The 25,287-nt window shown below is 42.8% G+C and overlaps 1 protein-coding gene across 7 annotated transcripts in view; it reads left to right on the plus strand.

Moving 5' to 3' along the window:
* Window positions 1–25,287, plus strand: part of nek1 (NIMA-related kinase 1) — a 166,353-nt gene that overhangs the window by 50,904 nt on the left and 90,162 nt on the right. For all 7 annotated transcript variants that reach the window (XM_055632331.1, XM_055632334.1, XM_055632335.1 and 4 more), the window contains 4 exons: window positions 1,873–1,956; window positions 10,272–10,459; window positions 12,464–12,595; window positions 13,504–13,606. In XM_055632331.1, the coding sequence (XP_055488306.1) occupies window positions 1,873–1,956; window positions 10,272–10,459; window positions 12,464–12,595; window positions 13,504–13,606 (507 nt within the window). The remainder of the gene's footprint in view (window positions 1–1,872; window positions 1,957–10,271; window positions 10,460–12,463; window positions 12,596–13,503; window positions 13,607–25,287) is intronic.

The following is a 25,287-nucleotide window of genomic DNA, read 5'->3' on the forward strand; positions in this document are numbered from 1 at the left end:
GATTCTGGATGATCAGCCATGATCATAATGTATGGCTCGAAGGGCCAAATGGCCTATTTCTGCACCTATTTTCTAGGTTTCTATCAATCAAAGATTAGCAGCAAACCTTGTAAATAAATAACATGATGCCTCCAATGAAAAAGCAGTTTGGGCACAGATGAGATACATTTTCACGAGAGCAAGGAAAGTCAGGAAATTGAGTATAAATTGAAATAAAAGAGCAACGTAGAATCAAGCGGACTGCAATGTACTGAGAGCTGAACAGATGAGAAGGATGGAGAAGTAAGATGGGCAAGGAGCGGAACAATTATCAGGTTACACAAAAGTCCAGATATATTTTGAAAGCATCAATCCATAAACATTTTCCTTCTGGTTTTTTCAAGCTCGAGAAAATTCACTCAAGGCCAGGCAGTAGAAAGTAGCATTGTTTTCCTTGGACCAAAAAAGGTTTAGAGGAAAGGAAGGAACTGCAGATGCTGATTTAAATTGATAATAGACACAAAATGCTGGATTAACTGAGCGGGACATGCAGCATCTCTGGAGAGATGGAATGGATGAAGTTTTGGGTCGAGATCCTTCAGACTGATGTCAGGGGAGTGGGAGGTACATGGATAAGGAACTGTAAGGTGCAAAAACAGAACAAAGGGAATGAAGGTTGGAGGTGGCGTAAATGTTGGACGATTACGTGGCTGTGTGCTATTTCTATTCTCTATTATGTGTTATTTTCACCACCTCCAGCGGGATTCCACTACTAACCACATCTTCCCATCTCCACCCCTTTTCGCTGAGACCGTTCCCTCCTCAACTCCCTGGTCAACTCGTCCCTTCCACCCAAACCACCCTCACTCCAGGTACTTTCCCCTGCAACCGCAGGAGATGCAACACTTGTCCCTATACCTCTCCCCCACCCTGTCTCTCGACTCCGTCCAAGGACCCTGACACTCTTTTCAGGCGAGGCAAAGGTTCACTTGTACCTCCTCCAACCTCATCTACTGTATCTGCTGTTTCAGGTGTGGACTCCTGTATATCGACGAGATCAAGTGCTCGGTGATTGTTTCACTGAACACCTCCACTCAGTCCGCCTGAACCTACCTGATCAACCGGTCGCGAAACACTTTAACTCCCCGTTCCCACACTGACTTTTCTGTCCTGGGCCTCCCATTGTCAGTGAGGTCCAGCACAAATTGGAGGAACAGCACCTGATATTTCGCTTGGGCAGCTTACACCCCAGCAATATGAAGATTGACTTCTCTAACTTCAAATAGCCCTTGCTATCCCTCTCTCTCTCTATCCCCTGCCCCTTCCCAGTTCTCCGACCATTCTTACTGTCTCCGACTACATTTTATCTCTGTTTGGTTTGTTGTTATCTTCTCCTAACTAACAATAATCTATTCTACATTTTCCTTGAGCCCCATTCCCTTTGTCTTGTTTTCACACCCTATCTATGTACCACTCCCCTGACATCAGTCTGAAGAAGGGTCTTGACCCGAAACGTCACCCATTCCTTCTCTCCAGAGATACTGACTGTCCCTCTGAGTTACTCCCAACATTTTGTGTCTATCTAAGGTTGAGAGGAGATTTGGAAGCAAAAATCTGCCGGTGCTGGTTTACATAAAAAGACACAACGTGCTGGAGTAACTCTGGATCAGGCAGCATCTTTGGAGAACATGGACAGGTTCTCCGTGTTCTCCAGAGATGCTGACTGGCCTGCTGATTTATTCCGGCACTTTGTCCCTTTTTGAGAGGAGATTTGTTAGCGATGGATATCATGACTCGTTCAGATTTATTATTGCATCTGCAACACTAGAAGTTATGTGGCAACGATCTAACACTGTAATTGTAGTTGTTTTCAATTTATTTTTTTAAATGTAGATGGAAAGAATCAACCGAGCCAGAGAACAAGGATGGAGGCACGTGCTTGGTGTCAGTGGTTCTTTGGGAAGTGGCGAACATAAGGTACGTTTGAATGAGTTGGAAGGAACTGCAGATACAGACTTATACCGGAGATAGACACAAAATGCAAGAGCAACTAGCAACATCTCTGGTCAGGCAGCATCTCTGGAGAATAGGAATAGGTGACATTTTGGGTCTAGACCCTTCTTCAGACTGAGAGTCAAGGGAGAGGGAAACTAGAGAACTGAAAAAGTACAGAACAAATCAAAACTGGCAGCGATGGCCAAATAGCCCAAAAATGGTCCATTGTTGGTTGAGGATGGTGGGGGAGGGAAGGAGAGGGAATGCAAGGATTACTTGAAATGAGAGAAATCAATATTCATACCATTGTGTTGTAAACTGCCCAAGCGAAATATGAGGTTCCATTCCTCCAATTTGCATGTGGCCGCACTCTTACAGTGGGGAAGGCCCAGGATGGAAAGGCCAGTGTGGGAAAGGAGGTTAAAATGTTTGGCAACCAGGAGATTGCATAGGCCAGGGCTAACTTTGCGTAGCGAAACATTGAATGTTGTATTTTAATCTGCTCTTCATATTCTCAAGTCTCTCGTTTCTAGTTTAGTGTCATTTATTGTTTATAAACTTGTTCTATTGTCTATGAACCTGTTCTACAACTAGTTTGTAGTTTTCACGTGTATGAGGACGGCTTGACTATAATCATGTAGTATAGTTTTTTTGCTGACCGGATAGCACGTGACAAAAAACCTTTAACTACTTCAGTACATGTAACAATAATAATGTAAACATTATGGCATCGAGTTAGATCACACCTGAACAAGACACCAGATGAAAACTCTGCAGTCTTGCCAGATGTACAATTAAACTGTTAATGGGAGGAGAGCGCTTCAAGAACATTCCCATTCCCATGTCACCCAAAAGTGCCAAAGCAAAGACACGAGCATTTGCAATGATCTCCAGTCAGAAATGCTAAGCAGATAATCTATCTTGACTACTTTCTGAGATTCGCGACATCTCTGGAGCCGGGGTTCAACCTATTTTATTTGCTGCAAATGATGTCAAGACCTGGCTGAGAGTACTGGATGTTGTTAAGGTGCCTTCAATGGCGAGGAGGTCAGTACCTGTGATGGACTGGGCAGTGTTCACCACTGTTTGCAATCTTCTTTGTTCCTGTGCGTTCAAGATGGCAAACCAGGCAGGCCATGGTACAACCAGCCAATATGCTCTCTACATACTGTCTGCCTTAACTCCAGAACTAACCATATTTATAGCCAAGTTGTTACAATATTGTTGTGACGTTGGCATCTATCAAACAATATAAGAAATATCCAATGTTTGTCACATCCTTAAAAACATGACAAATTCATTCCAGTCAATACCATCCACCAGGCTTCCATGAAATAACTGAAGTACTCGAAGACGTCATAGACAGCACTATTCCGTGGAACTTATTCACCAGGAACCTCTTGAATTATCAGGAAGGATTAAAGTAGCAGATGCATGGATCAATAAAAACTCACCTCAGACGATATTAAACTTAAAAATTCCATTCCATGATTAACATCATAAAATTAATTCACAGCATTGCTGCGAGTGCTGTTGTGATGGTTGCAGGTCCTTCACGAAGGATTGATCACAACCTTTCTCTGGAGAGGGAATTGAAGATTCAAGATTCAAGATACATTTAATTGTTACATGTGCCAGATGGCATAGTGAAATGAAATTCCCATACAGCCATACCATAAAAATAAAGGACACACGCTATAAAATTTAACATAAAACATCCCCACACAGCAGAATGTTCCCCGTGGTCAGGGCCTCCCCGTGCCCTCCGCAGTTGCAGCTACGGGCGGCCCGATGTCCAGGACCGCTCGCCGGGATGATACAAGTCCGACGTCGGGGCTGCGGGACGTCCTCAGCGGCGTGGACACAAAGTCGGCCCCCTCCTACCGGAGTCGGCGGCTTCCAAAGTCCGCAGGCCGCGCCGGATGGAGACCCACTGCTGTAGACCCTCTGCAAGGACTCCACGATGTTGTTCAGCGCCGCCCGCGTTGGAAGCTCTCCACACCAGAGCTCCACGATGTTGGAGCAAAGGTTCAACGCTCCGGAGCTCCAAACAGCGACCCAGGTAGTCATCGCCCGCTCCGCGGTGACTCCAGCGCTGTGCCGCCGCTGTAGCAGCCCTGGTCCAGTTCCCGGTCCCCGGCAGGAAAGGCCGCTCCGATCCAGCTGGTAGGCCGCGAGGTGGGGGGCGAGGACGCGACTCGGAGAAATAGGCACGTCCCCGCCAGGAAGAGACTGGGAGACGGTTTCCCCCTTACCCTGCCCCCCTCCCCCACATAGAAAAGTAAAAGTTTCCCCCCAAAACAGACATTGGACTAACTGAAAATTAAAAAAAAAGATAGAAATGACAGACAGGCTGTAGGTAGAGGCTGCTGCCAGTGCAGCGCCCCCAGTGGACCTAGATAGACAATGGGTGCTCTCATTAGCTGCAATATTCACTTTTTGAATTGCTTGCGGTACCTGCATTTAACTTTCAGTGATTATGTACAAAGGCAACAGTTTCTCTGAACACCAACATCTGTCAATCTTTTTTTTCTTCCAGAGTAGATGAACTTGCATTTTTTTTTCACATAATCTTCCATCTGCTCTGTCTTCACCCATACACTTAAAATTGTTTAAGTCACCTTGAATCTTCTATGTGCAGCCACCTCTCTACCTGGGGTTTATTATCATTAACAAACTTGGATAATTAGAATTTGATTCTTTCATTAACAATCATTGATCTGGATTGTGAACTGCTGGAACCCCTTTACGTTCTATGTTGACTCCCTGACTGGAAAATTACTTGCACTTGTTGAATTAAAGGGGTCTAATCCGGCCAGCGGGATGATTTCCCCGATGCCAGAGCGGGCTGCAACTGTTCCCAGTGCCAAATTGGGCTGCATTCGCACATGCACGGCGCGATCCGGCACGCATGAAGTCGCATTTTACCTGTGACCTAAAGTGAGTTTGACACCCCTGGTTTAGAGGGTAACTAATACATGAGGGAATTTTACCTTAATGAGGCATAGCGGTCAAAGTCATAACATTAAAACTTGATTTTGTCTGGGAGAGCTTGCAGAGAGCTGTACAATAAAGTGAATATTTTTACAAGATGATAAATTATGAACTAAAGCATTCTATACTGTCCATTAAGCCTGCCATGCCTAAATGAAAGAACTTTCAAATTAATTAACTTTCATCACAGCCCTCTTGATTTTTCAATATTGATTTTACTTCGGAGTCACGTGAGTGACTACGTGAAGAACCCACCCAGTGCGCAGGCGCGGCATTACGCCAGCAGCGCAACAGCGGCGGCAGCTGGAGCCAGGCTCTCCAGCTGCAGGATAAAGACAAGACCTCAAGTAAGCGAGTCTTTTGTATTACAGAAGTCGCTAGCATGGCTACCCGCAAGCGACAAAGCAAACGGACTGCCTGCCCAACTCCCCCCGAGGAAGGGTCGACATCTGGGCGGCAGCCACTGGCGGCAGAGGAGCATTTTCAGCGCTCCCGTACTCCCGACCCCGAGCCGCTCCCTGTGCTGCCGACTTCAACACCTCGCACAGGGAGGAAATCCACCCGTAAAACGGACCGGCCGGTGGTCTCTGATTCGTCGGAGGAACGGGAACATTCTCCACCGGCTAAACGGGGAGACAGCTGCTTAAGCTGCATGAGGCAGCTCCTCGAACAAATGTTCGAGCAGGAGATGCAGGCAAGGCATCTCCAGGGAGGACGGGCTGAGGCCTCCTCCAAACCGTCACCTTACCCCTCTGCTCCCTCCTTGTTTGAGGTCAGCAAGGGAGGCCAGGACTGGGCTGGCTTATCGCAGGGGCAGGCGGACGACTGCACAAGTATGCCAGGGGAGCAGGAGGAAGAAGAGCTGCTGGGTGTGGTCAACATGTATGCGGCGCCCCCGAAGGCCGGGAGAATGCTGACCCCAAAAATGGCGGCCAGCATAAACCGGCTATCCAACAAGCCTCTCCAGGAAAAAGTAATCCAGGAGGCTCTCGAGACATACACGGCACCCGAGAACTGTGAGGCGCTGCGGGTTAAGACCGTCAATGGCCAGATATGGAGCAAGCTAGGCCAACACATTAGGAGCCAAGAGCTGAAGATGCAGCGCATCCTGAAGCTCCATACCGCTGCCATCACCGCCTTTGCTCGGTCCGCAGAGCACACGGACCTCACTACACCTCAACAGGATGTCCTAGCTCTGATGTGTAACACCCACTTTGAGATGAACAACTTAAGGCGGGAAAACATCAGGCCTGCCCTCAACCCCAAATATGCGGGGCTTTGCAAAGCTCCTGCGCCAGAGAAAGAGGCACTGCTATTTGGGGCTGACCTGGGAAAAAGGCTCAAAGAACTTGAAGAGGCGGCCAAACCAGTAGGCCTCATGAGGGCAGGGCCAGCGCCGAGCAGGGCGAAGACACCCAGTTGGCAGCACCCCTCGGCATCCACCAGCAGATACCGGACTGGTGAAAGCCTGGCGACCGCTCCTCACTACCCCCATAGCTCTTTTTTAGAGAGGGGCCCAGAGCGGAGCCGTGGGAAGATACGCCGCCCCGTGACAGCACCAACAAAAACGCCCGCGAGCCAAACCCACCAACGAAGACGCTCCCAAAAATGAACATGGAGGTAGGTGGGTCTGGTTCCTGTCAACATACAAAAACCAAGGGTGTTTTACTAACAGGAGGGCGTTTACGATTATTTAAACATGTTTGGTGTACTATCACTAACAACCAATACATACTCAACAGTATTAGTGGATACAAAATTGAATTTAAAACAGGCATAATACCGCCGGTTCAGCATATACCCCAAAGGGTATTCCTTCCCACTGAACTAGAGAAGGAGGAAGGACAGGCTGAACTAGATAGGCTCATGTCTAAAGGAGTCATTGAAAGGACCAGACATGAGCCATTGGAATTTGTATCAAATATATTTATTAAAACCAAAAAAGATGGTGGATGTCGCATCATCATTGATCTAACATCACTAAATCAATCTGTTGAGTATCAACATTTCAAAATGGAGACATTTGTCACTGCCAGACAACTGATCTCCAAGGGATACTTCATGGCAAGCATAGACATCAAAGATGCTTACTATTTAGTACCCATTCACAAGGATCATTTTAGATACCTGAAATTTATCTGGATGGGGCAACAATGGCAATATAGAGCACTGCCCAATGGGTTAACAACAGCTCCCAGATTATTTACCAAAATTCTTAAAGTAGCCATGAAAATATTGAGAGAACAAAAATACCTAGTCATGGCTTATCTGGACGATATTCTCATAATGGGGAGAACCAAGGAACTAGCTGTCGCAGCAGTTTCAGCTACTAAACAACTCCTTGAAACGTTGGGATTTGTTCTACACCCAGATAAATCGAAATTGAAGCCGTCAACTAATATGGACTATCTAGGCTTCACCATCGATTCTACCCACATGACTGTTACTCTGCCAAGGGATAAAAAGGTTGCATTAGCGCAAGCATGCAACAATTTAATCGCAAATACACAACCAAGGATCCGGCATGTTGCCAGAGTCATTGGGAGTATTGTAGCAGCATTTCCAGCTGCACAATATGGACCCTTGCATTACCAAAATTTACAAAGAGCAAGGACACATGCACTACACCAAAGTAGGGGGCATTATGACCGAACAATGTATTTACCCACTGAGGCCATATCAGAACTTCAGTGGTGGTCAGAAAATATTTGGCACAGTTACAGTCCCATTGCCATCACCAATCCTAACATAGTCATCACGACCGATGCCAGTGCTTTAGGCTGGGGAGCTACTAACTCTATATCCAGCACAGGTGGCAGATGGACTAATTTCGAGACATCGCTACTACACTCACTAGGCATAAATTATTTGGAAATGCTGGCCGCCTTTTATGGGCTAAAAGCATATTCATCCAATATGCAGCACGTGCATGTTAGGTTAATGATTGACAACACAACGGTGGTGGCCTACATCAAGCACATGGGTGGCATAAAATCAGTATCATGCGACAAATTGGCTAATATAATCTGGCAATGGTGTGTCGAGAGACATATTTGGCTATCAGCTGCCTATCTACCAGGTAAGCTAAACACAGTGGCAGACACCAGGTCACGAAAATTCAATGATAACATCGAATGGATGTTACATCCAAAAATATTTGCAAAAATTACTAAGCAATATGGAACGCCAGATATAGATTTGTTCGCGTCTAGATTGAATCACCAGTTACCCATGTATGTGGCTTGGGAACCAGACCCAGAGGCAGCAGCGGTAGATGCCTTCACGCTGGATTGGGGAAATTTCTTCTTCTATGCTTTCCCTCCCTTCTGCCTCATCAGCCGGGTACTCCAGAAAATACAGTCAGACTCTGCTTCAGGTATTTTGGTCGTACCCGACTGGCCTACCCAACCATGGTTCCCAGTCTTTCACGACATGGTGGTTGAGTCACCTATGGTCTTTAACAGTCACCCACAGCTATTGACTCACCCAGTATCCGGCATAAGTCATCCATGCCATAAAAAATTAAAACTCCTGGTTTGTAGGTTTTAACCAGGCCTTACCAGGAACTGGGTTTATCAGAGAGAACAATCACCACCATGTCGGCATCCCTGCGAGACTCAACCAAGAAGCAGTACCTGACATACATCAAGAAATGGGAGCAGTACTGCTTGGATGCAGGGACGTCGTATAAGACAGCCACAATCACGGACGTGTTGGAGTTCCTGGCCCATTTACACCATGACCAGAAGATGAGCTACAGTGCCGTCAATGCAGCACGAAGTGCCCTGTCCGCTTATCTTATGCCAACAGGACACCATAGCATCGGGTCCCACCCGCTAGTCATAAAACTCCTCAAGGGGATTTACAATAACAAACCCCCTACACCCAGATATACCCATGTATGGGATACAAGTGTCGTGCTATCACACCTCAGAGGATGGCCACCGGTGGGATCCCTCAGTCTAGAGCAATCCACACTCAAGACCCTCATGCTAATGGCGCTCGTCTCTGCACAAAGGGTCCAGTCACTACATCAACTACGACTGGACAACATGGTAACTACCCCAGACTGCATCACATTCACTATGCCGGGGTTAGTTAAACAAAGCAGGCCAGGTATGTCCAACTCGCCATTAATCTTCCGGGCCTACCCTCCAGAACCTAGGCTCTGTGTAGTGACCCATTTATACAACTATGTAGACACAACCCATACACTTAGAGGGAGTGAAAAAGCCTTATGGGTCAGCCACAAGAAGCCTTTTGGACGGGTAACCAGCCAAACTATATCCAGGTGGTTAAAACAGGTCCTGAAAGCTGCAGGGATTAACACTGATGTTTTTAAATCCCATTCTATTAGGGCAGCATCTACATCAGCTGCGGAACGGATGGATGTTCCCATCGACCACATCCTAAGCACAGCAGGATGGTCAAGGGAATCGACGTTCCGGATATTTTATCATAAACCGCTGATGCAGAAAGACTTGTTTGCAGAGAAAATTTTAGAAACTGCAAACTTATAATTTTAAGCCCAAGGGAGCTATTTTTGTTATTGTTTAATAAACATTTTTGTTTTCAAAAAACAAACAGATTCGTTGGTCTTTAGATACCACTTCCTCCCTCGATAACTTCGGCAGCGAGTGATATAGCTGTTACACGGTTTGAAATCACAGATCTTTGAAGTCTTCACGTAGTCACTCACGTGACTCCGAAGTAAAATAGTGAGATTAAACGAGTACTTACCAGTACGAAGTTTGATCTGTATTTTATGAGGAGTTACGATGAGGGATTACGTGCCCTCCGCTCCCACCCTCAGTATATGGATCAAACTCGAGCTGATGCCTCTTTAATCTTTACTATCTTTACTTCATATATTGTGTCTACCTGTGATTCCACACCGCTGCTTGGAAGTATGCCGCGCCTGCGCACTGGGTGGGTTCTTCACGTAATCCCTCATCGTAACTCCTCATAAAATACAGATCAAACTTCGTACTGGTAAGTACTCGTTTAATCTCACTATTTTTCAATCTATCCAATTCACAGATAACATTAGAAAATTTAGAAAAAGCCTTTCACTGCACTTCAGTACAAGTAACAATAATAATCTAAACATTATGGCATCAAGTTAGATCACACCTCAACAAGAGACCAGATGAAAGCTCTGTAGTCTTGCCAGATGTACAATTAAATGCTATGATATTCATGATATATCATATTCATGATATGGAATACTATGCTATAAATACAATGCTTTTCACCATTTGGGGTCGTTGAGGCAAGCAGTACATTTTGTTTACTCTTTGCAGGTTCCCTTCTCTGGGGGTGGAGGTGGAGGCTCGGGAGGCATCCTGCCAGCAGCTAACAATGGGCAACGCTACGAACATTATCATGCTATCCTCGACCACATGCAGCAGCAGAAGGAAAACATTAAAGTTTTTGAGGAGAAAGGCCTAAAGTGGAACATGGAGACACCGCCTCGGGAACGTGTTCACGGGTACTTTTCCATCTTCACTGAGGAGCGTTCACCTCTTGAGGCATGAGATCTGAAAGCTCTTTTTATGGGGGCTGTACAAACTACTTAAAATACATTTTTACTAAATAATTTTTGTTTAGCAATACTGAAGATAGATTTTTCCATAAAAATTTAAATTGTTTTAAATATAAACATTTTTTAACTTTGCATCTTTTTTTTAACCACGTCCCGAGATCAGCAGACATGCAGCATGTTTGGTGAAAGTAGTGTGGTACAAAGCTAAATGGAGCAGGAAGATGCAGGAAGATCTTTCAAACAACTCCGAAACAATCAATCGTTGTTGATTGGAGACTTATGTTGGCCAGGGAAGTGGAATGACTGCCAATTTTTCAGGGGGCAATAAGATCTTATTGCAATTGAGAATGCAATGACTGGCAGTTTGGACATCAGCCTAAAGGGTCATTTGATAGCTGGCAACTCCAGCAGTCTAGCATTAGTCCGTCGGCCTTCCGACCGTAGTATAACATATACTTAACGCTATAGAGCTTGGATGCAGTACAATCTCATAACACAGCAAGTAACACTCAGCTGATTCCCCATCTCATAGAATTTAAGATTTTGCGGATTGTGAACAAACTAGTTTTGACGTTTTTGCATTCAAAATGTAAAAATAAATCACTATCAAATTAGCAACTGGTGGGAGAAAATAGCATCACAGTTTGAGTCTTTCAAGCTAGTGTGCCCGGCTGTCTGATTATAAATCCACAGACAGTATTTTTTTCCCCCAGTAATGTGCAAGTTATCTTTCTTGAGGTGCAGCATTAGAACTACTGCCAGTACCAGAGGCCCGGGTTCAATCCTGTTCGCAGACGCTGTCTGTGTGGAGTTTGTACGTTCTCCTGTGACCATGTGGGTTTTCTCTTGGTGCTCCATTTTCCTCCCACATCCCAAATATGCAGGTTTGTAGGTTAATTGGGTTCTGTAAATGGCCCTATTGTGTAGGACATAGAACTAGTGTACAGGTGATTGGTGGTTGGCGTGGCGGTGGGCCGACGGGCTTGTTTCCATGCTGTATCTCTAAACTCTAAAGTGCATGTCCTTATAAAATTTGATTTGACTTAATTTGCAGAAGTATTTCAAATCTTAGCATGTGAAATAATAACATAATAAAAAGCAATAATATTGAGCTTTATGAGCTTTAGGTTGTCCCAAGGTGATTAATGGCTCAAGTACTGCTGCAAAGTGGCGCATTTAAGAAATATTTCATCCTCTTCCATTGCAAAAACTAATACAACTAGTTAATGACCCAGTTGCAAGATGACAAAGTTTCTCCCTCTGCTCTGCTTGGTCTTTCCTCAGAGGACATTGCCCAGAATCAATTTGGTGAACCTTTAGTGCACATCATCCACTGCAAGTATATCCTTTCATATGTCGAGAGTTTAGCTCTGCATTATTTTTAGGGAATCCCTATTCACGTTCTGAATTGCATGTGGAACCTGCATGTTAACTTTCAATGTTTCTGTCCAAAGGCGTCCAGTTCGTCTGAGCACCAACATCTGTAAATCTTTTGTTACAAACTTCTTGTGCTAATGTACCATTTTTCCATATTATCGTCCTTCTGCTCTGACCTCACCAGTGCACTTACATCTGCTTATATCCTCCTGAAGCACCTCTGTATCCTCTGTGCGACCAACTCTGCTTCACACAGATGAAGGGTTTTGACCCGAAACATCACCTATTCCTTTTCTCCAGAGATGCTGCCTGACCCACTGAGTTACTCCAACATTTTGTATCTATCTTCGGTGTAAACCAGCATCTGCAGTTCCTTCCTGCACACAAAGTCCAGAGTTCATAGTTTAGTTTTGTAATGTTTTGTAATGTTCAAGAGCCTGAAGGTTATTGGGAAGAAGCTACCCTGAACAATCCTCATTTCTTGCTGTTATTTTACCCCCAATACCCACTCTTTAATGTCGATCTAGCAACAATTTTCTGGTCTAAAGAGGCCAATTGTGTTCATTTTTACAGTGGGGTGTCAGCAGCTCCAGGCCCTGGGATTCCGAATGGAGCAGGATGTCTCCACCAGCTGCCTGATGCAGAAGTAATCAGAAGAGAAGTAAAGAGACTTGAAAATGTAGCCAAGCATGCAAATGCCTACAGGTATGTTAGTGACCGAACTGTTACTCTCTCAGCAATCCAACTTGAAAACTCATTTAACGCAATTTTTTATTGAAAGTCGCAGAGTGGAAACAAGCCCTAGTTCTATGTTATCCCACCTTCGCATCCACTTCCTAAAATTTACAGAGGCCATTTAACTTAAAAACCTGCTATGTTGTATGGGAAGAAACTGGAGCACCCAGAGGAAACTCATGCAGTCACAGGGAAAACATGCAGACTTCACACAGACAGCACCCTGAGCCTTTGGCGCAGTGAGGCAGCTACCAGCTGCGCACTCTGCCACCTTTATGCACAGGTACTGTAGACATGTATTCCCGTTATCTCACATAGGATACATCACGGTTTTGGTTTATCAATTCCTGCATTTTCATTGCTTGTATTTAATTTGTGGCTAATCTTCCAGGAGGGTAACCATTTTTATTTGCATTGCAAAGGGAAGTATGTTGCTGGGGAGGAGTATAGAATTTTCTTTGGTTAATTGCAGTCATAGTCATACAGCATGGAAACATGACCTTCGGTCCAACTTGCACATGCGGACCAAGCTTCCCCATCTACACTAGTTCCACCTGCCCTGGATTTGTCCATGTCCATTTAATCTTTTCCTATCCACCTTCTTGTCCAAATGTCTTTAAAATGTTTTACAGTACCTGCCTCAACTACCTCCTCTGGCAGCTCAGCCCACCATCCTCTGTGCGAAAAAGTCATCCCATCGGGTTCCTCTTAAATTGAGTGGGGTAACATAGTACTAGTGTGAACAGTGGTGGGCTGAAGAGCCTGTTTCCATGTTATATCAATCAATTAAGTTTGTATATATTTGACTGTGTAGTGCTTAATAATGGATTTCTTTATTGAAACTTGGTTAATTGAAACCTTAACATTTATTCGTCCAGGCAACGAGGACATGCAGCAGCAGAACGGGCAAAACAAGTCGAAGAATTTTGGCAGCGCAAGCGGGAAGCATTGCAGAATAAAGCTCGTGGTGAAGGACACTTGGTATGACATTTTTGGTCTCAACTAATTCTTCACCCAACTGTTGAAGAGAGGCAGAGTGTGTTAATTGTACATTGCAAGTGCATGTCCAATTTTTTCAAAGCCTCTTTGCATCCGTACAGGTAATTCCTTAGGAAGGAAGGCAAGCACTTCAATGTGGTATTATACTGTTCTCCAATGTGACCATGTAGCTCCCGTTCATCAATTTATACTTACCATCAGTACTTGTTACTTCAAGCAGTTGCAACGTAGATTCAGATGAGAAGAAACACAAGAAGTTGTAGGTGCTGGTGAATAAAAAAGACGCAGAGTGCCGGAGTAACTCAGCGGGTTAAGTAGCATCTCTGGAGAACATGGATACATGATGTTCTGCAGAAGGGTCCCAACCCAAATCGTCACATCCATTATCTTCATAGATGATGCCTGACTCGCTGAGTTACTCCAGCACTCTGCGCTTTGCAGACAAGCGGACAGTAGACAAGTATGTGAGAGGGGAATTAATGGAAAGATATCCTGATTGGATTTGGTGGAGCATTCATATTGGAAAGGACCAATTTAGTCACATGGCTTGTTGGAGTGCTGTTCATTTTATGAAACGAGGGTATGCAGGGTTGGAGAAATTCTCAAATTCCATTGCAGTGAAAGTCCAGGTGTGCAGAATGTCCTTTTGGACTTGGGTGTGTTATCTCTAGTCTGTCATCTACATATTTTGAGAACAGGTACCTATTTGAAATGTATTGTGTTTCATGGTCAATTCTTGCATGTGATTGCACACATCTCTCCTGAGCCCGAGTGTCCAATTTGTGACCATGCACAGTGGTTATGTCAGCTCCAGAGTTGAGAGTTCAAGAACTTTAACCACAGTAGAATAAACTGTAAGGAGTAGTAATTGGCTTGTTAGCCATTTTCCCATTCACTAAACTTGTACGGCAACTCTACTTTTTCAGCCTATTGTCCTTGATTCTTTCTGTCAAATTCTTTCAAAAAATGAAGAGATTATATTTAATATTGTCTTGGGCTTTCTCATCAACTTTTGAATGAAGGAATTTGCTGACTAAGTTTCTGAAAATGGATGTCAGTGTTTCAGCAAAGCATCTGCTGAGTAAGAGTGTGACTTTGTTCGAATTTAAAATCAAAGCCACGTGGTTTAAGGTGGGGGGTGAAGGATGGAGCAGTTGATATTCTTAAATCTTCATTTTGATTTTTAATCAGAATACTTATTCTCTTGCAAAACAATTTGGAATTGGCGTGCAATGCGCACTGGTGAAATTTTGGTGGGATGAATTTTATCTGTTATATATTTTGCCATGACCTTGGTTTCATCACCACTTGTTGAAAACTCCAGTCAGAAAGAAAGATTGAACAGGAACAGTTTAAAACAGGTTTTGTGTCCTTCTGGTGTTCTGGCAAAAGGTCTGGTACTTGAAATTTAACTCTGCTTCTCTTTCAAAGATGCTGTCTGACCTGCTGAATGTTTCCAATATTTTATTATATTTTAATATTTATTTCAGTTCCCAGCATCTATAGGTTTTCTTTTCTTGATTTTTGGATCTTTAGAATATTCTTTTTTCTTGACCATGAACTAATCTTATGGTTTCCAGTGTCACGGCCATAAGGACATATATTATTGTTCCTATATGTTACCTTATTTCAAATGGTTTTGACCATTTTTAAATCATAGTCATATCCTATTTAAGGAATTTTGACATCTAGGCATTACTGACAGAGCCAGCATCTTTTTCTCATCCCTAATTGTATTCAAGAAGGTGTCCCCTAGTGAAATCCTTCTAATGAGAGTCCTCCCACCATGCTGCTGAATAGTGGAGGAAGGAACTGCAGATGCTGGTTTACACCAAATAAAGATACAAAATGCTGGAGTAATTCAGCGGGACAGGCAACATCTCTGGATAGAAGGAATGGGTGATGTTTTGGGTCGTGACCCTTCTTCAGCTGATTAGGGAGTGTCAGGATTTGGATATAGTGATTTTATATTTCCAAGTCAGGATGGTCTGGTGACTCGAAGGGGAAACTCACAACCAGTGCTAGTCCCTTATCCTTGTTGCTCTTGTACTTACTGATTATGTTGAGTTTCTCCTCTGCGATATTAAGGATGGGTCAATCTGTATTTGTACCTACCAAGTTCAGACTCTGGTATCAAAGTTGGAATTCCACTCTTTGGTCCATGTGCAGTGATGCGTTTTGGAGCTGACTGGTCCTTGGAAAACACAAACTGGACACCGGTGAACAAGGATTATATTTATTCTCCCTTCCTAATTGACCCTCAATGAGTTCAGGGGTATTTAAAAGTCAAACCCATGCAGTGGGTCTGGTGTCATTTGTAGGCTCGACATGAGTTTTTACGCGAATCCATGAGTTCTTGTGGTCTTTATGCAGAAGTTTTTCAATTTCGAATAACAACTGATTGCCGCTGTGGTTACAGCATTCTTTGTGTTGCCAAGCAGTGAACCTTTGAAATGTCTTTGTTACAGTTGTTGCAAATGTGCCCGTAAATAGCACATGCTTTACCTGAAGGGGTCAGATCCACTGTGCGCCATTCGGATGTGCTGATCATATTGCGTCATGCGGCAAAAAGTTCAATTTTTGTGGTTCTGAAAAACCAAGACGAGGGTCAAGCAGTTTTTATTTTGTTTTAGAGATACAGCAGGGAAACAGGCCCTTCGGCTCACCGAGTCCACGCCGAACAACAATCACCCATACACCAGTTCTATCCTACAAACTAGGGACAATTTACAAAGGACAATTATTAGCAAAACTGCATGTCTTTGGAATGTGGGATGAAACCAAAAAACCCGTAAGAATCCACGTGTTCAATAGACAATAGGTGCACAGGCAGAACGTACAAACTCCGTACAGACAGCACTCGTAATCTGGATGAACCCGGATCTCTGGCACTGAATGGCAGCAACTCTATCGCTGCACCAATGTGCAGTTGTGATGCTGTTGTAAAATGTAGGGAGGAGGAATACTCTAAGCTCCCAGGAGTATCTGCATTGTGTGCTATCTTGTGGAATTGTTGAATGTTTTAGACAATATACAATAGGTGCTGGAGTAGGCCATTCAGCCTTTCGAGCCAGCACCGACATTCAATGTGATCATGGCTGATCATTCCCAATCTGTACCCCGTTCCTGCCTTCTCCCCATATCCCCTGACTCCGCTATTTTTTAGAGCCCTATCTAGCTCTCTCTTGAAAGCATCCAGAGAACCTGCCTCCACCGCCCTCTGAGGCAGAGAATTCCACAGACTCACCACTCTCTGTGAGAAAAAGTGTTTCCACGTCTCCGTTCTAAATGGCTTACTCCTTATTCTTAAACTGTGGCCCCTGGTTCTGGACTCTCCCAACATCAGGAACATGTTTCCTGCCTCTTGCATGTCCAAGCCCTTAACAATCTTATATGTTTCAATGAGATCCCCTCTCATTGTTCTAAACTCCAGAGTGTACAAGCCCAGCTGTTCCATTCTCTTAGCATATGACAGTCCCGCCATCCCGGGAATTAACCTTGTAAACCTACGCTGCACTCCCTCAATAGCAAGAATGTCCTTCCTCAAATTAGGGGGCCAAAACTGCACACAATACTCCAGGTATGGTCTCACTAGGGCTCTGTACAACTGCACCTTTGCTCCTATATTCGATTCCTCTTGTTATAAAGGCCAACATGCCATTCGCTTTCATCACTGCCTGCTGTACCTGCATGCTTACTTTCATAGACTGATGTACAAGATCCCGTTGTATTTCCCCTTTTCACAACGATGTCATTTAGATAGTGATCTGCCTTCCTGTTTTTACTACCAAAGTGGATAACCTCACATTTATCCGCATTAAACTTCAACTGACATGCATCTGCCCAGTCCCCCAATCTGTCCAAGTCACCCTGCATTCTCATAGCATCCTCCTCACAGTTCACACTGCCACCCAGCTTTTTGTCATCTGCAAATCATTGATGTATATTGTAAATAGCTGCGGTCCCAGCACAGAGCCTTGCGGTACCCCACTGGTCACTGCCTGCCATTCTGAAAGAGAGCCGTTAATCCCTACTCTTTGTTTCCTGTCTGCCAACCACTTCTCTATCCATGTCAGCACTCTACCCCCAATACCATGTGCCCTAATTTTGCCCACTAATCCCTTATGTGGGACCTTATCAAATGCTTTTTGAAAGTCCAGGTACACTACATCCACTGGCTCTCCCTTGTCCATTTTCCTAGTTACATCTTCAAAAAATTCCAGAAGATTAGTCAAGCATGATTTCCCCTTCGTAAATCCATGCTGACTCGGACCGATCCTGTTACTGCTATCAAATGTGTGGCTATCTCATCTTTTAGAATTGACTCCAGCATGTTCCCCACCACCGATGTCAGGCTAACTGGTCTATAATTCCCCGTTTTCTCTCTCCCGCCTTTCTTAAAAAGTGGGATCACATTAGCTACCATCCAATCCACAGGAACTGATCCTGAGTCTACAGAACATTGGAAAATTATCACCAATGCATCCACGATTTCTAGAGCCATTTCCTTAAGTACCCGGGATGCAGACCATCAGGCCCTGGGGATTTATCAGCCTTCAATCCCATCAGTCTATCCAACATAATTTCCTGCCTAATGTGGATTTCCTTCAGTTCCTCTGTCACCCCAGATCCTCTGGCCACTAATATATCAGGAATATTGTTTGTGTCCTCCTTAGTGAATGTAGATTTTAATGTAGATTTTGTGAATGTTTTTATGATTTTGAATGCCTTGCATTAAGATATTTTTGAATGGTTTGGTAAGTGAGTCAGTAGCTACTTAATAACAAGTTTATTATGCTGCCAATTTATGTTAGTCCTTTTAAAAAAAGATCTCTTTGTCATTAATTTGCAGTTTAAAACCTTAATCCATCTTGAGGTAAGGCTGTTTAGGTACATCATGCTTCCCATAATGTATTGCTTGAATGTTAGGTTGCACAAGACAGGTATGCTCATAAATCTCCCTTCTTTGAAATAGTCAAGTCAAGTCAAGAGAGTTTATTGTCATATGTCCCAGATAGGACAATGAAATTCTTGCTTTGCATCAGCACAACGGAATATAGTAGGCATGAATACAGAAGATATCATATCAATAACTCATATAATACATGTGGTTTTGAATTTACAATGAATTGGCAGAGTAATCTTGAGGATGTGGAATGTGAATTTAATGTGAATTTGAAATACAACAGATTGTTCCTGTAGTTAGTCATTCCTGAAGGCACTATGCATTATAGCTTGGTGATAAAGCAATGTTAATTCAATGCACGTCGCACATATGAACATCTCTTGCCATTATTAAAATGTAATCCTGCCATCCCCCACTCTCAGCCACTCATGCTGTTTCTTGCCTTTATCATTGACACTTCTCTCTTTCTCGCCCTACACCCCCCCCCCCCCTCATCCCCCCTTACACTCTCATTATTCCTTAATCACTGTCCATGTTAGCTGCAGACCCTCACTGCCTCATGGTCTGTTTACTTGTTCATTGCCACAGGCATGGCCTGCTCCACACTGACCTCTGCTGCTTGTACTCTGTCTTCACATCTTGTTCCACTTGTCATGGATTCATACAGTGCCCTTCATCAATTCAATTCAATTCAATTCAATTCAATTCAATTTTTAATTGTCATTGTCAGTGTACAGTACAGAGACAACGAAATGCATTTAGCATCTCCCTTGAAGAGCGACATAGCAAACGATTTGAATAAAAAATAAATAATAAGTGTCCGGCGGGGGGGGGGGGGGGGGGGGGGGGGGATTGGCAGTCACCGAGGTACGTTGTTTAGTAGAGTGACAGCGGCCGGAAAGAAGCTGTTCCTCGACCTGCTGGTTCGGCAACGGAGAGACCTGTAGCGCCTCCCGGATGGTAGGAGGGTAAACAGTCCATGGTTGGGGTGAGAGCAGTCCTTGGCGATGCTGAGCGCCCTCCGCAGACAGCGCTTGCTTTTGACAGACTCAATGGAGGGGAGCGTGGAACCGGTGATGCGTTGGGCAATTTTCACCACCCTCTGCAGTGCCTTCCGGTCGGAGACAGAGCAGTTGCCATACCATACTGTGATGCAGTTGGTAAGGATGCTCTCGATGGTGCAGCGGTAGAAGTGCACCAGGATCTGAGGAGACAGATGGACCTTCTTCAGTCTCCTCAGGAAGAAGAGACGCTGTGAGCCTTCTTGATCAGAGTAATGTTTGGGACAAAGACCCGTCATTTATTTGCCTCTGTACTCCACAATTTGTGATTTGTAATCGAAAAAAAATCACATGTGGTTAAAGTGCACATTGTCAGATTTTAATAAAGGCCATTTTTATACATTTTGGTTTCACCATGGAGAAATTACAGCAGTGTTTATACATAGTCCCCACATTTCAGGGCACCATAATGTTTGGGACACATCAATGTCATGTAAAGAAAGTAGTCATGTTTAGTATTTTGTTGCACATCCTTTGCATGCAATGACTGCTTGAAGTCTGTGATTCATGGACATCACCAGTTGCTGGGTGTCTTCTATGGTGATGCTCTGCCAGTCCTGTATTGCAGCCATCTTTAGCGTATGCTTGTTCATTCAGTTTTCTCTTCAGCATATAAAAGGCATGCTCAATTGGGTTCAGATCGAGTGATTGACTTGGCCACTGAAGAATTGACCATTTTTTAGCTTTGAAAAACTCCTTTGTTGCTTTAGCAGTATGTTTGGGATCATTGTCTTGCTGTAAAATGAACCGCCAACCAATGAGTTTTGAGGCATTTGTTTCAACTTGAACAGATAGGATGTGTCTATACACTTCAAAATTCATTATGGTACTACCATCAGCAATTGTATCATCAATGAAGATAAGTGAGCCAGTACCTTCAGCAGCCATACATGCCCAGGCCATAACACCCCCACCACCGTGTTTCACAGATGAGGTGATAGGCTTTGGATCTTGGGCAGTTCCTTCTCCTCTCCAAACTTTCCTCTTGCCATCACTCTGATATAAGTTATTTTTTTTCTCATCTGTCCACAAGACCTTTTTCCAGACCTGTGGTTGCTCTTTTAAGTACTTCTTGGCAAATTGTAACCTGGCCATCCTATGTTTGCGGCTAAACAGTGGTTTGCATCTTGCAGTGTAGCCTCTGTATTTCTGTTCATGAAGTCTTCTGCGGACAATGGTCATGGACAAATCCATACCTGACTCCTGAAGTGTTTCTGATCTGTTGGACAAGTGTTTGGGGATTTTTCTTTATTATAGAGATAATCCTTCTGTCATCAGCTGTGGAGGTCTTCCTTTGCGATTAGTAAGCTTAGCAGTGATCTCTTTCTTCTTTCTTGCTTTCTTTCAAAATCTTTTTATTAGTTTTTTTCGAAAAAACAAAACCAAAACAAAAAAAAAGCAAAAAAAATAATGATAAACATAACAATGATATTGATACATAGAGATCAGGATCACATTAATAACAGGTATAACCTAAATATGAGTCCAGTGTCAAAATACACATTGAATATAGACCTCCCGATCTCTATGTAAATATAGTTAAATGTTTAAAAGAAAACTTTATATGTAGAAAAAAGATAAAAAGAAAGAAAAAAAAGGAAAAAAGGAAGAAACAAAACCCCCCTAAACTAAAGAGAAAAAAAAAGCAAAACAGAATCTGAGCTGAGAATTTCAACAATTTACGTCTGTTTGGCGTCAAGTCCGTTCCACCATATACAGTAGTGGTAAAATAGTTTTTATAACGGTTAGAAAGGGAGCAATTTATGTTGTGTGAAAGTGTTGAATAAATTTTCCCCAAGTCTTATCAAATTTACCCAAGGGTTTAATAATGTCACTCCTGATTTTTTCTAAATTTAAACATGATATCGTTTCAGAGTACCAATGGAGTGTGGTCGGAGGGTTGGAGTCTTTCCATTTAAATAAAATAGATCTTCTGGCAATTAATGTGGTAAAAGCAATCAACCGATGGGCGGAACGGGACAAATGAATAGAATCTAACATTGGTAGCCCAAAAATTGCAGTAATAGGATGAGGTTGTAAATCAATACCTAAGACTACAGAAATAGTATCAAAAATCTATTTCCAATATTTTTCCAAAAGTGGGCAGGTCCAAAACATATGGGTCAGTGAGGCCACTTCAGAGTTACATCTGTCACAGGTAGGATTGATATGACCATAAAAACGAGCTAACATCTTTTGACATATGAACTCTGTGAACCACCTTGAATTGTATCAGAGCGTGTCTTGCACACATTGAAGAGGTATTGACTAATTGAAGAATCCTCTCCCATTTCTCTATAGATAGATAAATTTGCAGTTCTCTTTCCCAGTCATTCTTATTTTATCAAATATATCTATTTGTAATTTCAAAATCAACTCATAAATAGTCGTTATTAATCCTTTCTGATAAAGGTTCAAATGTAAATTTTTTTACAAAATTTCTGTTTGATGTGGTAGTGGAAAAAAGGGTAGTAGCCTTCAAAAACTGTCTAATTTGTAAATATCTAAAAAAGTGTGAATTAGATAAATTATATTTATTAGAGAGTTGTTCGAAAGACATAAAACAGCCATCCAAAAACAAATCATGAAAAGCTACTAATCCCTTCCTCTTCCTTAACAGAAAGGCTTGATCAGTACTAGAAGGTTGGAAGAGAAAATTAGATAAGATAGTAGGTATGTTACAGTACTTACCTTCAGCGGCACTGCAATTCTGCCACTGGCCGTGTGTGCGATTTGGGCGCATTTGAGGGGGGGGGGGGGGGGGGTTAAAAAGCATTTTTTTCCGACCTGATCCTGGATTATATTTTGTTGGAGTGCAAGATTTTGCTAAAGAATCGTTCCGACGGCCGTTCTGTTTGTTTTAAAAAAAAATTCGCCCGACAAATTAATCGCTGGAGTGATTTTAAAATCACCTTCTGAAGCCGTCAATGCCGACAACGGGGCCGGATTTTATGTAGGGGACAGGTAAAAGAAAGTAGTTTATTTTTATGTATAAAAGTGTTTCTTAAGATGTATTTAATTCACATTTTAAGTTGCAAAGCGGTGATTTTTTTCCCCGAAGAACCGGCAGTGCATTTACAGCCGAAATGGGGACTAAAATCACTGCAACCTCAGCGTTCCAAATGGTCCCGTTCCAGAAAATCCCACAGGCAAGTTGATTTAAATGGCCATTAATTTACAGGTAATTTACATTAGATTCCTTCCATTTGGCCTATAAACCCATGACAATGAGATTTAAAAATGATGTTATATTGTGAATTCTTGTGTGAATGTTATTTGGCCACTTAGGCTGTTTAAAAATGTTAATCTATTCTTAAGAAATGGATAGATGTTTAGATCTAGTCATTGAATTTTGTAATTAGCTACAATTAGGTAACTAACTAATTATATGCTTTAATTTCAAGTCATCTAAGTAAGATTGTTTCATATTTGTTTCAGAATGCTTCAATCTACAATAACTAAACATTTCTTTCAGTTCTCTTAAATTTTAAGAACGTTATGAGCTTTTAAATGTTCTCGATCACAGCATTTGTGTTAAGTCAATAAAAAAAGCAATAGGGAACAAGATGCCAATTTCCGAGTAATAAAATGGCCATAACTTTTTTAATACTGAAGATATGAAAGTGAAGTAGGTGTCAAATTAAACTTATTGTTATGCTTTATCTGATGGGATAAATTAAAGACTTGATTTTTAAAATCTCAAAATTTTGTAACATTGCTAAAGATAGGACTCGATAAGATAAAATAATTTAGTCCAAAAAACTTACGAAATTGCAACCATATTCGAAACGTATGTCTTATTATTGGGTTAGTCGTATATTTATTCAATCTCGTAATTGTAAAAGGTAACAAGGCCCCTAGAATAGAAGCCAATGATAGCCCTTGTAAGGAATCACGTTCAAGATTTAACCATCCTGGGCATTGGGTATCTTCTAAATCTATTGTCCAAAATGTTAGATAACGAACATTGACTGCCCAATAGTCGAATCTAAGGTTCGGCAATGCCAAACTACCATCTTTTTTTTGATTTCTGTAAGTATTTTTTACTTAGTCTGGAATTTTTATTCTGCCATATATATGAAGAAATTTTGGAATCAATACTATCAAAGAAAGATTTGGCAATAAAAATTGGTATCATCTGAAATATATACAAAAGTTTAGGTAAAATGAACATTTTAATAGCATTGATTCGGCCAATTAAAGATAAGGACATTGGTGATCATTTAGTAAACTTGTTTGATATGGTCAATTAAAGGCATAAAATTAGCTTTAAATAAATCCTTGTGTTTCTTGGTGATCTTAATACCTAGATAAGTAAAACGTTCGGTAGTCAATCTAAATGGAAACTGTCTATAAGTCAAAACTAAATTATTTAATGGAAAGAGCTCACCCTTACTAAGATTTAGTTTATAACCAGAGAAACTACTAAATTGATTAAGTAATGCTACTATTGCCGGAATAGATCTCAGGGTTAGAAATGAATAATAACAGATCATCTGCATAAAGAGATAGCTTATGTTTCTTATTCTCACGGACAATACCACGCTCCGGGTCTTGTTGTTGGAGCCCCCGACGGGCTCTAGCAAAGTCCCGCAGCCGTTGAAGCCACGCCGGGCGATGATGTAAGGCCCCGCTCCAGGCACTCCTCGACCCCGCGACTCGGGCGGGTGAAGTCGCAGTTGCAGAAGCCTCGAAAAGCGGTCTCCCAGCAGGGACCCGCGGGCTCCCGGAGTTACTGTCTGCCAGACCTGCGGTAAGCCTCCGAATCTCCGGGGGTCGGGTCACAGCAGCGCGCCACCACTGCTCCACCCGCTCCGGACTCGGCTAGCTCCATGATGGTGAGTAGCTCCGCAGCTCCGTGACTGGAGCCCTAGGTCGTTCCTGCTGGAGGCCACTCCACGTTGCAGCCCCAACGACAACGGAGACCCGACAGGGAAAAGGTCGGGTTCTCCGTGCAGGGGAAAGATTTTAAAAGTTTCCCCCCCAACCCCTGCCCCCCCACACACACATACCCCATCAAAAAAATAATAAAAACTACTTTAAAACGGGACAAAAAATAACAAAAAGACAAACGGACTGCAGAGGCCGCTGCGACGTGAGTCGCGCCGCCCACCGGACTGTGTAATTTGTAATTACTGCACAAACATTTAAGATGTGGAATGAAATTCAGACTCTCCAAATTTGTTTTTCAACTTTTTGTTTCTAGACTGATGTGGAAATGATGCAGCTTTGCATTGTGAACATTTGCACTATTGTGAACTTCTGCAATGCAAACACTGCAACCACCCCCTTTTCTCTTCCCCACCATTCTATATTAACCACTTTGACCAGAACCCTTTTTTCAGTTACTTGTTTGCCTACCTTCTAATGTGCAATAAAAAATTAAACGAGAGAGATGAAACAGTATTTCATTTTAAGCAACACAACTTCTTTGTTCAACAAGATTCAAGACATTTTTTAAATGTTTTGACTGTAATTTTCCTAGAAACATTTTCCTTTGGCTGTGCTTCATCATTCATTACTTTCTACTTAAACTTTAGCTGTGTAGGATTTAAAGCATTTTCAATTATAAATATTTAATGTCACTGTAATAGGAGCATCCTTCCTAATTTCCATCACACACTGAGTTAATCTCAAAGGGGTTGTCAGCAATGCACAGTCCACTATTTCCATGATTTCAGTCGCCATCTGTTTGC

This window comes from Leucoraja erinacea, chromosome 3 (genome assembly GCF_028641065.1).
Source record: "Leucoraja erinacea ecotype New England chromosome 3, Leri_hhj_1, whole genome shotgun sequence".
Taxonomy (NCBI): domain Eukaryota; kingdom Metazoa; phylum Chordata; class Chondrichthyes; order Rajiformes; family Rajidae; genus Leucoraja; species Leucoraja erinaceus.